The 15283-nt window shown below is 45.3% G+C and overlaps 1 protein-coding gene across 1 annotated transcript in view; it reads right to left on the bottom strand.

Moving 5' to 3' along the window:
- LOC311239262 (uncharacterized protein) overlaps window positions 1-15283 on the bottom strand; it is a gene marked incomplete at both ends in the record, with an annotated part of 149116 nt that overhangs the window by 580 nt on the left and 133253 nt on the right. The window contains 5 exons of the mRNA XM_084327568.1: window positions 172-250; window positions 1505-1619; window positions 1853-2048; window positions 10525-10579; window positions 13601-13747. Coding sequence (XP_084183694.1) covers window positions 172-250; window positions 1505-1619; window positions 1853-2048; window positions 10525-10579; window positions 13601-13747 — 592 coding nt within the window. The remainder of the gene's footprint in view (window positions 1-171; window positions 251-1504; window positions 1620-1852; window positions 2049-10524; window positions 10580-13600; window positions 13748-15283) is intronic.

Genomic DNA, 15283 nt, shown 5'->3' with positions numbered 1-15283 from the left:
AGAGAGAGAGAGAGAGAGAGAGAGAGAGAGAGAGAGAGAGAGACAGAGAGAGATAGAGAGAGATAGAGAGAGAGATAGAGAGAGAGAGAGAGAGAGAGAGAGAGAGAGAGAGAGAGAGAGAGAGAGAGAGAGAGAGAGAGAGTTCAATTGGAGTTCAGTGATATATTTTACCTGTTGGGCCGATAGGACCTGGCAAACCGACATCTCCCTCTCCTTTAGCTCCTTTCATTCCCATTGGTCCACTGTCCACCTGATGACGTATAAGACACAACACTATTGGTCCACTGTCACTTGGTGACGTACAAGACACAACACTATTGGTCCACTGTCACCTGATGACGACAAAAAACTGAGTTGACATAACAAATGTTGCTGACAGAACAAATTGTGTGCAACAATGCCAGCAAGAGCTACACATCTGGAGGTCAGGGATAGGTGCTAATGTTCATCTATCAATGCCAAACTCTAGTGCTTCATTTGGAGTGCATAGTTTTTGTTTTCTTTTGTTAATTCATTCAAATATCGATTGAATAAGTGTGGTTTTTAGTCTGCGGTGGACGATTGAGCAGCTGTCCTGACTGTGAGGGAAGTGTGTGTAGTTAGAGACCAGTCTGTACCATCTAGATCAGAGGGTAGGGGTCTGGAGGAGGGTGTGTAGTTAGAGACCTGACTGTACCATCTAGATCAGAGGGTAGGGGTCTGGAGGAGGGTGTGTAGTTAGAGAGCAGACTGCACCATCTAGATCAGAGGGTAGGGGGTCTGGAGGAGGGTGTGTAGTTAGAGAGCAGACTGCACCATCTAGATCAGAGGGTAGGGTCTGGAGGAGGGTGTGTAGTTAGAGACCAGTCTGTACCATCTAGATCAGAGGGTAGGGGTCTGGAGGAGGGTGTGTAGTTAGAGACCAGTCTGTACCATCTAGATCAAGGGTAGGGGGTCTGGAGGGGGGTGTGTAGTTAGAGACCTGACTGTACCATCTAGATCAGAGGGTAGGGGTCTGGAGGAGGGTGTGTAGTTAGAGACCAGTCTGTACCATCTAGATCAGAGGGTAGGGGTCTGGAGGAGGGTGTGTAGTTAGAGACCTGACTGTACCATCTAGATCAGAGAGTAGGGGTCTGGAGGAGGGTGTGTAGTTAGAGACCAGTCTGTACCATCTAGATCAGAGGGTAGGGGTCTGGAGGAGGGTGTGTAGTTAGAGACCTGACTGTACCATCTAGATCAGAGGGTAGGGGTCTGGAGGAGGGTGTGTAGTTAGAGACCTGACTGTACCATCTAGATCAGAGGGTAGGGGTCTGGAGGAGGGTGTATAGTTAGAGACCTGACTGTACCATCTAGATCAGAGGGTAGGGGTCTGGAGGAGGGTGTGTAGTTAGAGACCAGTCTGTACCATCTAGATCAGAGGGTAGGGGTCTGGAGGAGGGTGTGTAGTTAGAGACCTGACTGTACCATCTAGATCAGAGTGTAGGGGTCTGGAGGAGGGTGTGTACAGTAGTTAGAGACCATTGACCGGAGGTAGGAGGATGCTGTTCCCCTTGTAGATTTGTGTGGCAATAGGAAGCCAGCGCAGCTCTCTGAAGAGTGAGGTAAATGACTTCGATAGGTTGGAGATCAGGCTGTACCATCTGGTGTAGGGGTGTGGAGGGTGTGTAGTTGGGTAGAGTGGGGTAACTGACTTCGATAGGTTGGAGATCAGGCTGTACCATCTAGTGTAGGGGTGTGGAGGGTGTGTAGTTGGGTAGAGTGGGGTAACTGACTTCGATAGGCTGGAGAGGCGGGCCTCTGCCTTCTGTACACCAGTTGAAGCAGCAGTAGACCGGCTAGCATAGCATTTCAGGCCATTGAACCCCCGTGTTACTTTGAGTCCAGGCGTTCCCCTGCGACCTGGTTGTCCGGAGTATCCCTGTAGCCCCGACTGGCCGGGGAACCCTGGGGCTCCGCTGGGCCCTTCAGGACCGGGGGGCCTGACGCACCTGGGGGGCCCGAGACTCCCTCGCAGTGATCACACCGGGGACTGCTGGGAGATATCAACAGTAGGAGCTGGGGGAGCTCATCTGGAGAGAGAGAGAGAAAGGGGGGGGGGGGGGGGGTGATAGAAGCACTTGTTTTCATATGTGTATATAATGTAAATATCTGTAGATGACAGCAGACATCTACTCTTGACACTCAGGCTTTATAATTAACACCGACAGGGCTGGGGAGAAGACAGGGGAGGTATAGTGTTAGACTCTCCATAAGCAGACCAGAGCAGGGTGTGTGAGTGATAGCAGCCAAGGTCATCAGTCTGGTCATCACTTATAAGTGATGGGGGCAGGGTAGAGAGAGAGAGAGAGAGAGAGAGAGAGAGAGAGAGAGAGAGAGAGAGAGAGAGAGAGAGAGAGAGAGAGAGAGAGAGAGAGAGAGAGAGAGAGAGAGAGAGAGAGAGAGAGAGAGAGAGAGACGTTGCTATGGTTAACAGCCGTTGCTATGGAAATACACTTTATAGCTGAGAGCTCTTCCGGTTTGACTCAGACTATAGGAAACGAAGCTGACCTTTTTCAAAGACCTTTTAGCTATGTTTATGGAAATAAACATCACTGTCAAGGAAAGGTATCATGTTTCCAGTGTGTCGTTAATTCTTCTGAATCGAATGCATCACCGGGGGGAGATAGGGGATAGGTGTATATCCTCTATATGGGCTGATAGGAGTATATATTATATATGGGCTGATATGAGTATATACTCTATATGGGCTGATGGGAGTGTATAATCTATATGGGCTGATAGGAGGTATATACTCTATATGGGCTGATATGAGTATATATTATATATGGGCTGATGGGAGTATATACTCTACATGGGCTGATAGGAGTATATACTCTACATGGGCTGATAGGAGTATATACTCTACATGGGCTGATAGGAGTATATACTCTACATGGGCTGATAGGAGTATATACTCTATATGGGCTGATATGAGTATATATTATATATGGGCTGATGGGAGTGTATAATCTATATGGGCTGATATGAGTATATACTCTATATGGGCTGATAGGAGTATATACTCTATATGGGCTGATATGAGTATATACTCTATATGGGCTGATAGGAGTATATACTCTATATGGGCTGATAGGAGTATATACTCTACATGGGCTGATAGGAGTATATCCTCTACATGGGCTGATAGGAGTATATACTCTATATGGGCTGATAGGAGTATATCCTCTATATGGGCTGATAGGAGTATATACTCTACATGGGCTGATAGGAGTATATCCTCTACATGGGCTGATAGGAGTATATACTGTACAGGGCCATCTAAACCTAATGTGGCTGTAAAACAACACAAAAACAATTTGTTCAGTTTTGTTTCAGTGGAGCAGGTCTCTGTGTTAATCTCAGACTGAAAACAAAGCGGAGCTCGCAACTCACTTTTGATGCTCCAAGGTGTTTTAATTGTGACAAATAATAGCAGCAGATACTGTACAACGTTTTGACCCTTCCGGTCTTTTTCAAGTATAAACACAACACAAAATTACATCTTTTTATACAGGAAATGAAATAGATTAGTTATCAGCCCCACCTGGTGATCAGGGGCGGTCCCAAGACTTGCATGATTTTCTTTAGTAACAATTTATGTTTTACATTTGAAATTTCTTAGAAGGAGATTTTTTAGAGAAATATATATATATAACATATATTAAACACAGTATTAGACATCATTTAAAGATAGGCAGCAGTGTGTAAGGTACCTTCTTTGGACCCGGTCCAGGTCCTATACCACTGAAAACACGAGTTGCGAGCCCCGCTTTGTTTTATGTACTACTGTTTTTACAGTTTGGCTCAGCACCAAGGAACGGAGGATGTGTGTTATTTATTTTTTCTGAATTAATCTCAGACTGAAGCATCAATAACATTATTGATGAGTAGGAAACTGGGCTATGGGTCCAAGATTCTGAACTTAGACTTTAAGTCTGATTCTTAGTCAATAGTGAACAGACTCCCAGCCCTGCAGTGTGGCTCGCTGGCCTCAGACAGATGCTGTCTTTGGATTGGGCAACTCCCCAGCCCTGTGCCAGCTGGGGTTGCTAGGTTTAGTTTTTTTTAGGAACAAGGAAATGCAGAAATGAAAGTAGCAATGAGGGGACAGATGTTCGCAAAGGACACACCCACACACACACCCACATGCCCACACACATACACATGCAGACGCACACATACATGTGTACAGTCAGTGCTCTCTCTCTCTCTCTCTCTCTCTCTCTCTCTCTCTCTCTCTCTCTCTCTCTCTCTCTCTCTCTCTCTACACACACGAAACAGAAAGATACGTACATACTTACACCCCCCCCCCCCCACACACACACACACACATATAGCTTCATCCTGGTGTTTCGCAATAACAGATACTTTGTGTAGATGTTATTGTGCAAGGAGAGAAACATAAATACTGTTAACATCTCATTGGTTAAGGAAGCCTTGTCTAACATACATCAGCTTAAATGGTCACAGGAAATACTACCTAAACCAAAACTAAGAACATTTAGTACGATACAAAGTTGTTATAGAAATGAAAAATATGTGTGTGCTCCATTATCAAAAAGACAAAGGTCATTATGTGCCCAGCTCCACTCTGGGATTTTGCCCCTGCACCTCGAGACCGGACATTGGTGAGGTGGTGAGCTGTGAGGGTGTTAGATGGTGAGGTGATGAGCTGTGAGGGTGTTAGATGGTGAGGTGGTGAGCTGTGAGGGTGTTAGATGGTGAGGCTGTGAGGTGGTGAGCTGTGAGGTGTTAGATGGTGAGGTGGTGAGCTGTGAGGGTGTTAGATGGTGAGGTGGTGAGCTGTGAGGGTGTTAGATGGTGAGGTGTTGAGCTGTGAGGTGTTGAGCTGTGAGGTGTTGAGCTGTGAGGGTGTTAGATGGTGAGGTGGTGAGCTGTGAGGTGTTGAGCTGTGAGGGTGTTAGATGGTGAGGTGGTGAGCTGTGAGGTGTTGAGCTGTGAGGGTGTTAGATGGTGAGGTGGTGAGCTGTGAGGTGTTGAGCTGTGAGGGTGTTAAGGCCTCTGCATGCTACAGAAACTTCAAAGCAACTGCAACACAACATCGACAAAGCAACGGTGTTTTAGACACTCTGCCTTTATGCTTCTGCAACATCGACGCGCAAAGTTAGTTTAACTAAAGTTAGTTTAGGTTCGTGTTAACGTTAGATTATGTACAAAATAAACGTATTTCTGGTGATTTTAGACGTCGCTCTTTTATTTTGAAAACCCCCGACCGGAAGTGTTATAGTGTCTGTTGCTAGCAGCTTAACTTTCTGTGCTTTTCGAGCTAACGTTACCGACCGTAACATCATTAGTTTCCAATGGAGAGGACCTCGGCTCACATGCAGCTCAAACTACCTATTGGAATAAATTAATTGATTGATGTTTAACTTGTCCCTGTGTGTGTCCAGTCATTTCGACTAGCAAACGTTGTATTTAACGTTACCTCAGGACGGATACCATTGTATTTACTTGGTTAGCTATGTAGCTAATGTGGATAGCATTTTGAATAGACCCAATGCTAGCTGGCTGGCTACAGCTTTATTTACTAAATTATGGAGGCTTTTTAATCGTCAAGGTAAGAGAGGATTTGTCATGATCAACTGAAGGCGTATGCTATGGAACAATATGTGCTTTGGTTTTCAGAAAAAGGCGAGCTATGTGACGCTAATTATTTAGCGTCAACGCTGGAAACAACAATGGAGGATGATATTCTCTGCGGGACTAATTATTATTCTATGACAGCCCCGCCCCCATTCGCTAACCAACCAATCACTGCTACGCAATATCAACGCAACGGTTGTTTAGGTTAGATTTGAGGGACATGTACGCAATGTCCAAGCAACACAGTCTACAAGACCCTCTAAAACAACCGCGCTGAAATCGCGCCGATGTTGTGTTGCAGTTGCTCTGAAGTTTCTGTAGCATGCAGAGGCCTTTAGATGGTGAGGTGTTGAGCTGTGAGGTGTTGAGCTGTGAGGTGTTAGATGGTGAGGTGTTAGATGGTGAGGTGTTAGATGGTGAGGTGTTAGATGGTGAGGTGTTGGGCTGTGAGGTGTTGAGCTGTGAGGTGTTAGATGGTGAGGTGTTGAACTGTGAGGCACTAGCGGACTGGCCATAGGGAGCATCAGGAGTTTTGGCAGACTGGCAAATGCTTTTTAATTTATTTTTATTTGTATTTGTTTGTGCACGCAGTCAGGCCACTGAACTCCGAAGCAGGCCAGTATACGTGTTTCTATTTGCGCGGAGATGTGCTCTCTATATAAGTTCAGGCAAGCAGGCAGGAATGAGTTAACTTGTCATTCACAACCCAGCGCGAGTCAGCGCGCCTGAGCGGGCCTGCGCAGGCCTCGCCAATCTCAAACAAGCCTATTGATTTAAATCATAATGAGATCGACTGCCGAAACCCGGGAGATATGAACGTTTTGGATAGCTCTAGAATGGGTGAAGACGAACGTCGGACTGAAATTGAAAGAATGAGACGAAAGCAGGGCACAATCAGAGGTGTTACTACGTGAGTTTTGAATCAGATGGACATTGAAATTGACATGGAAACTCCGAATGTTGATCACTTGAGCACTTTATTGGATGTACTGGGAGTTAAAGAAGACAGTTTGTTGGAACCTGAAAGTGAAATAGAACAGCTATAACTCTGACGGCTGATTTGGATGCTGATATTGAACTGACGGCAGCAGCGCAGAGGGTGAGTGATACTATGAATCGACTAGATCACAGAAAGCGCCAGTGAAGTAGAGAAATGTAATGTAATGTGCACCGGTAAACTTCTATATAAAGGACACTTTCGTATTATAACCCGACGTTTGGACGATCCATTATTTGGAAAGTAGTTATTCTACACTTTGGTGTAGTGTATATAACTGGTATTGTCCGTGTTTTGTGACAGCGTCGCTGTCCATGGTGCTGAAGGTCGCATTTATACTAGTGTATATACAGCCTCTACAGTGCCACCACGTGATACAACGCAGCAAGATACGGGTATGGGCCTGGCCTGGCTTGGCTTGGCCTGCCTGAGTCAAATTCCCAGTAGGAATTATGGTCCCAGTCCGCCACTGCTGTGAAGTGTTGGGCTGTGAGGTGTTGAGCTGTGAGGTGTTGAGCTGTGAGGTGTTGGGCTGTGAGGTGTTGGGCTGTGAGGTGTTGAGCTGTGAGGTGTTGGGCTGTGAGGTGTTGAGCTGTGAGGTGTTGAGCTGTGAGGTGTTGAGCTGTGAGGTGTTGGGCTGTGAGGTGTTCACGTATTGTCAGTTTTACAGCGAAATCCTGTGTGACTGTTACACCTCGCCTGAAAGGACTGGATCTCTACCGTGAATGTACATTGAGCAACACTCTGACGTCAGAACTTGAAGGCTGTTCGCTGCCAGGGTTGAATTGAGGAAGTGTGAGTGTTGTTAGGGAAGAGGAGCTAGCGTTAGCTGTGTGGTCATTAGCTCAGAGGTGGCTAATGTCAACACGAGTAATGTTCCCATCGTGACGCAAGCCGCTCGCTCAGGGAACGGAGGTTATATTCTCAGATTGAAAGTTGCTGTTCACAGCCTGTTACAATATTGTAACTTCTTTGTCCTAAAGCTAGCATCAATACAAACAGCTATAACCTGTCTCCTGATTGAATCCTCCAGGTACACGCAAAACACACAAGCAAGTAATGCCACTCGCAATGCAGTCGCTTCAATCAGCACCCTAACTGTGCTCCAGAGTAGGCCTATATCAGCACCCTAACCTTGCTCTAGAGTAGGCCTATATCAACACCCTAACTGTGCTCCAGAGTAGGACCATGTCAGCACCCTAACCGTGCTCCAGAGTAGGCCTATATCAGCACCCTAACCTTGCTCTAGAGTAGGCCTATATCAGCACCCTAACCTTGCTCTAGAGTAGGTCTATATCAGCACCCTAACCGTGCTCTAGAGTAGGTCTATATCAGCACCCTAACCGTGCTCTAGAGTAGGCCTATATCAGCACCCTAACCTTGCTCTAGAGTAGGTCTATATCAGCACCCTAACTGTGCTCTAGAGTAGGTCTATATCAGCACCCTAACCTTGCTCTAGAGTAGGTCTATATCAGCACCCTAACTGTGCTCTAGAGTAGGTCTATATCAGCACCCTAACCTTGCTCTAGAGTAGGCCTATATCAGCACCCTAACCTTGCTCTAGAGTAGGCCTATATCAGCACCCTAACCGTGATCTAGAGTAGGTCTATATCAGCACCCTAACCTTGCTCTAGAGTAGGTCTATATCAGCACCCTAACCTTGCTCTAGAATAGGTCTATATCAGCACCCTAACCGTGCTCTAGAGTAGGCCTATATCAGCACCCTAACCGTGCTCTAGAGCAGGGGTTCCCAAACGTTTCAGGCCGCGACCCCCAAATAACGGTGTCAGAGAGCCGTGACCCCCACTATATAGGAGGTAAACAATTATTATATATATATATATATATATATATATATTTTTTTTTTTATAAATGGAAATGTATGGTTGAAACATGCACACGTTCAAACGCACACACACTAATAAGCATTGGAGGCTTTTAACCAGGGCCGGACTGGGGAAATCATTCAGGCCAGGAAATATAGTGCAAAATATAGCCCCAGTCAGGCCACTTTTTAAGCAGGGGGTCTGGGGGTCCCCCACCAGGACATTTCTTTTTACAAAGACTTCATTTCCTGCATTCTGGTGCAGGAATTTTTTTATTTGTACCCTTTAAATGCCAGTGTTTGAGATGGCATCACAAATTATTGTTAAAAAAACAGGCTAGCATATGTATGATTAGCAACAACACAGATTTTGATGGATTTTCAGTTTTTTTGTAATAATACAATCTTTTATTCAACTTCAGCCTTGATCATAACACCACATATTCATTTTATAATTCTAACCCTTTAAATGCCAGTGTGTGTGATGGCATATATTTGCAATATATCAAATGCAAAGTAGATTTCTCTGGGGGGGATTATTACAGGCTAGCATGTGTCAATGATTAGCAACAACAGTTTTTTGTAAGGGTCCCGCCTCCACCAATAACATGCGGCTCCCTTTGTGTGTGTGTGTGTGTGTGAGAGCAAGAGAGAGAGAGAGATAGTTCTCCAACTTGTGTGAGTTGCAGTGATCTCCTGGTTGTTCCCCACCTAGGTTATCTAACTATTGCGCTGCTGCAACTAGAAACACTGGCCTGGCCTGCTTCTAAGTTCAGTGGCCTGACTGCGTGAATACTTTCGACAACAAATGTTTGTTTCCGCGTGCGAGTTTTGCACTCTGATTGGCCAGGTCATGTGACATGTGCGCCAATCGTGGGACAGCAAGTTCTGCGCCTATTTCCGCGCCTATAACAGCCTGCAAACTACCTGGCGTTCTATCGCCATGCTCTAAGACAAACTCTAACCTTAACCAACTTCGAAAGAGTGCCTAAGCTTAACCGTCGAAAGAAGGGCAGGCGTTCTATCGTCATGCTCTAAGACAAACTCTAACCTTAACCAACTTCGAAAGAGCGCCTAAGCTTAACCAGTGTAGACACTTGCGGTCCCACGATTGGGCGTACATGTCACATGACCAGAAATGACCTGGCCAATCAGAGACGTGGAAACAAACTTTTATTATATTATTATTTTTTGGATTTTTAATTAAAATTTTTGTAAATCATCTGGCGACCCCCATGGGGGTCACAACCCCGACTTTGGAAACCCCTGCTCTAGAGTAGGCCTATATCAGCACCCAAACCGTGCTCTAGAGTAGGCCTTTATCAGCACCTTAACCGTGCTACTAAGTAGGGTTAGTACTCCTCAGTCAGATTGTGTGTGTCATACATGACCTCACCTGATGACCTCATCTGGTGACCTCAACTCCACCCTGTCTGCCTCCCTCAACACAGTGGACCCTCTCAAAACAAAGACTGTCTCCTTCAACTCCTCTGCACCCTGGTTCAGAGGGACTTACTTCAACATGAAGCGGTTTGAAACCAGACAGACAGAGAGGGACTTACTTCAACATGAAGCGGTTTGAAACCAGACAGACAGAGGGACTTACTTCAACATGAAGCGGTTTGAAACCAGACAGACAGACAGAGGGACTTACTTCAACATGAAGCGGTTTGAAACCAGACAGACAGAGAGGGACTTACTTCAACATGAAGCAGATTGAAACCAGACAGACAGAGAGGGACTTACTTCAACATGAAGAGGTTTGAAACCAGACAGACAGAGAGGGACTTACTTCAACATGAAGCAGATTGAAACCAGACAGACAGACAGAGGGGGACTTACTTCAACATGAAGCGGTTTGAAACCAGACAGACAGACAGAGGGACTTACTTCAACATGAAGCGGTTTGAAACCAGACAGACAGAGAGGGACTTACTTCAACATGAAGCAGATTGAAACCAGACAGACAGAGAGGGACTTACTTCAACATGAAGAGGTTTGAAACCAGACAGACAGAGAGGGACTTACTTCAACATGAAGCAGATTGAAACCAGACAGACAGACAGACAGAGGGACTTACTTCTCAGAACGTTGGCACAGAGCTTCATCAGATGTTCTTCAGTCGGTGGCTTTCCCTTAAGATACAAAAGAGTGTCTTAACTTAAACTCTAAAGGTTTGGACGACCAAGTCATATCACGTATAACCGGTTGTCTCATTGATCATTCTATTCAATATTTTTGTAATTTTTTACTTATTTTGAATAACGGTTAATAAATGATCAAATGTAGATGTGTGCAACACATTGTCAGAGATCACATCCTGTACATTCTCATCTGTAGTGATGGTGGCAAACAATTCTTTCAAAATCATTTCTCACTCATTGCGTTGATTTCATTTGTACAGTGAGAAAGTCTTAGCTTACACTCACAATTCAAACAGCACCTCAATACATCTGCATTTTCATTAACAGTTCAAAACAATCACACCTAATGTTTTTTATTTTAATACATCATGTGTCAGGTTATATTTTATTTTGTCTTTTGTGTGGACCCCAGGAAGAGTAGTTAGTTTATGGCAGCGACTAATGGAGATCCTAAATAAACATAAACATAATAAACAAAAACATAAATACATTTATTTTGGTCAAGCAGTAGAATTAAAGGTGCTATAGATAACATTCAGCCACTAGATGTTGCACTAGAGCATGAGCATGTCATTTATCCAATCAGGTGCATTCCAGGTGGGGACATGGGAAGTAGGGAGGGGAAACATGCAACATGTAAACAACAACATTCATTTTGGACCCGGCAACATTTAAAAAAAAATATAAATGTATGAATCAATTATTTTGGCGGGGGGGGGGGGGGTAAATACTTTTATTCTGCACCTTTCTAAAAGCTAAAAGATAATTACTCTACATACAATTTGTATCTATAGCACCTTTAAACAGTCATTAACACTTTGATCGCCATGGGTTAAATTCATAATTTACCATCCCTCGCCAGCTCTATTTGTCTATGGAGAAGTTCCCCTTATTTGCAGGGCTATAACTTTTTAAATTCTATTGCTACATTGCCATTATTATGGCCCATTCAATGTCCTATATGTATTGTTCAGGGTGTAGCAACGTTAAACTTTTTCATTCACATATTCATACTAAAATATGGTCTCTAAAGTATAAGTGTGTTTTTATCGTTTTCTGCAGCTTTCTTCAGAACGTGATTTATAACCCTAAATGCATTATATTGATGATGAAATACAGTTTGGTAGCGATCGGCGCGAGATGAAACATTTCAACTGGACGTACTTCTAGAATGATCTACGTATGATCTGATGATGACCGGATGGGCGGGGGATCGTTTATAATTCCGTGGGCAGCGTTAGATGATTCATCCAGAGTGGGTCATATGTTCATCATAGCAGTTTATATTGAACACGTTAGAATATAACGCTGAATCTTACCGTATGTTCCTCGCGCCGTTGGACGATCAGCGTGGAGTAGACCGTTTTCGATTATGGGATGTAGAAATGCCCGATCCATTTCCAGGTTGTATAATAGTATATACGTCCAAATAACGTTGTTTATTGAGTTAGGGCGAGCGATCTATTATCCAGTGTTTCAAGATGGAGTCGCGGGAGCTATAGAGAGTGGCCGGACCACATTTGCATGAGTACTACTGGTTCAAAGGTTAATATCCGGTTGGCGATCTGCCGATCGGCCACCAGATGGCGCTCTTGAACCGCTAGAGAGTTGAGAGGAGATCAGCACTGTGTCTCAGAGCTCCGGAAAGGAAATATGATTTCGATGACAGATTTTTGAAATATTGACATCAAAGACGAGTTAAGGCGTCCTCGGCGGAATGAGCATGGCGGGGAATGACGAGTTCCGGCGTTTTCGGCGGTTAAAGTGTTAAAGTGTACATTGAGAATAGTTCCTGAGTCTGTAGAACAGTGAAGCCTACATTGGGTGCCCTGTGGAGTAGGTTCCAGCGGGAAAGTGAGGCGCGTACAGAGGCCCCATTGACTTTGCATTCATTGTGTGGCTAACCTGCTGCGGACACCTGGGATAAAATACTGGTGGGACTGTAATGAGAGCGAACCCCTGCAGATTGATGACATCGTCGGTAAGTAGGGGAGAGTTCTATGGGTCCAGAATTCTCAACGTACCCTTTAACACATCGACCGCCGTTCACGTTGTACAGCGTTATTGCCCGCCATGCGTTGTCTGCCAAACCACGCTGTACAGCGATATTGAGATCATATTTAATTTTTTCGCCATGGCATTCATAATTCAGCCACCCAGCCTCTGGTGATACAGTGGGACTCTGCACAATATTGCAACGCCTCAATACCGCCGCCTGGTGGATGATTGGGCGAGTTACAACCGGAAATGGCAATCGGTGCATCTGGGAAATCCGTCCGGCAGTCACATATTGTTGCGGGACTCCAGACACACACTGGCGTGCATATGGATCGCTGCCATAACTCAATAATCGATATGATTTGGGCGTTTATTGCACCATACAAACCGGAAATGGATCTAGGAGATCGACGTCAAATAAGTGGGATCTTTTTCCTCCAGTCTCGTCGGCGAACGGTAAGAGGACGCTAATGTCATTTTCAGCCCAATTGTCTATTCATTTCACCGCAAACCGATCTGATCAATATATCACCCATACTACATAAAGCATTTACTGACGATCACGGAATTATAAACGACCCCCCCCGCCCCTTTCATCCGCGCATGATGACGCATAACGTATACGATCATGTAAAGTTGAATTTTTTAATATAGCGTGTCTAGGGAATAGACGGCAATCGATAATCTATATATGCGTTTAGGCCTATAGCTCACGTTCTAGGAATTACTGCAGAAAACGATAAAAACATACTTATATTCTAGAAGGTATTTTTGTATGAATAATATGAATGAAAAGGTATAACTTTCCTACATCCTGAACGATAGATAATCGATGTTGAATGGGCCATAGTAATGTCAATTTAGCAATACAATTTAAAAAGTTATAGCCCTGCAAAGAAGGTGAACATCTCCATAGGCTTAGAGTGGCGGCAGACTGGCTATATTGATGGATATAAGTCATGGCAGGGAATGTGTTAAGTTCCTGGTGTTTAAAGAGTTAAACTTCCTACTCACTGGTTTCCCGGGGTAACCAGGCACGCCGGCCTGTCCTGGCACTCCGTCCTGTCCGGGGAATCCCCTGGGTCCCGAAACGCCTGATTGGCCGCCCTCGCCTTTGTTCCCATCAGCCCCTTTGGCTCCCGGATCGCCTGTTTCAGCTCTCTGACAAACGAGAAGGGTCCAAAACGAGTGACTAACACACATTATGGTTTAAAACCTTTATTGTCCCGGGATTCTAACATTATGCTCTTTTTCAGCAACGCCCTGCTTCACACTCATACAATTCCACAAATTCACACCTGGGAGCTGCCCAGTACAACCACAGTCTGACACTGTTGACCACTAGGAGCTGCCCAGTACAACCACAGTCTGACACTGTTGACCACTAGGAGCTGCCCAGTACAACCACAGTCTGACACTGTTGACCACTAGGAGCTGCCCAGTACAACCACAGTCTGACACTGTTGACCACTAGGAGCTGCCCAGTACAACCACAGTCTGACACTCATAGCCAAGCTCAGGGACCTGGGCTTGAACTATGACCTCTGCCAGTGGGTCTTGGACTTCCTGACGGGCAGACCCCAGGTGGTAAGAGCAGGCAACTGCACCTCCTCATCCATCACGCTCAACATAGGGGCCCCCCAGGGCTGTGTTCTGAGCCCCCTCCTCTACTCCCTGTACACACATGACTGCGTGGCACAGCGGAACAACAACACAATCATCAAATTTGCTGATGACACAGTAGTGGTGGGCCTGATCTCTGCCAACGACGAGAGGGCCTACCTGGAAGAGGTAGAGAATCTGTCACAGTGGTGTCAGGAGAACTGCCTCTCCCTGAACGTCAGCAAAACAAAAGAGATGATTGTGGACTTCAGGAGGTCGGGGGTCAAGGACTACAGCCCCCTCAGCATCGACGGGGCACCGGTTGAGAGAGTGAACAGTTTCAAGTACCTCGGAGCCCACATATCCGAGGACTTGACATGGACCACACACATTGACAGTGTTGTGAAGAAGGCACGACAACGCCTCTACTTCCTCAGGCGCCTAAGGAAGTTCCAAGTCAGTCAGAAGATCCTTAGGAACTTCTACTCATGTACAATAGAGAGCATCCTGACTGGCAACATCACCTCCTGGTTTGGGAATAGCACTGCACAAGACCGTAGCAGACTACAAAGAGTGACACGTTCAGCCGAACGCACAATTGGAGGGGGGCTTCCCACCCTCCAGAACATTTACAACAAGCGGTGCAGGGGGAAGGCTAAGAGAATTATTAAGGACTCGAGCCACCCGAACAACTGCCTCTTTGAACTGCTGCGGTCAGGCAAGCGATACCGGAGTCTTAAGGCGAGCACAGAAAGACTCAGAAGAAGCTTCTATCCCCAGGCCATCAGGCTGCTAAACGAACAATAAACACTATACAACAACCATCAAATGCACACAGCACACACACCCACACGCACACACTCACTTAAACAAACAACACACTGCAGCACCCACTCTCCACACTTTAGATCACACAAACACACTTTATATTTATTGATAAAGGATTTGCACTACAACTCGTACACCTACTGTAAATTGTACCTAAATTGCACCTCATCCCATTTCTGCCTTGCACTATATAGTATTGTATATTAGTACACTGCATAGTATTGTATATTATATGGTAACTCAGTTACGTCTATTCTGCATCGAACA

The sequence above is a fragment of the Notolepis coatsorum genome (assembly GCF_963971535.1).
Source record: "Notolepis coatsorum genome assembly, chromosome: 13".
Classification (NCBI taxonomy): Eukaryota; Metazoa; Chordata; class Actinopteri; order Aulopiformes; family Paralepididae; genus Notolepis; species Notolepis coatsorum.
This window is presented reverse-complemented; position numbering and strand designations above follow the sequence as displayed.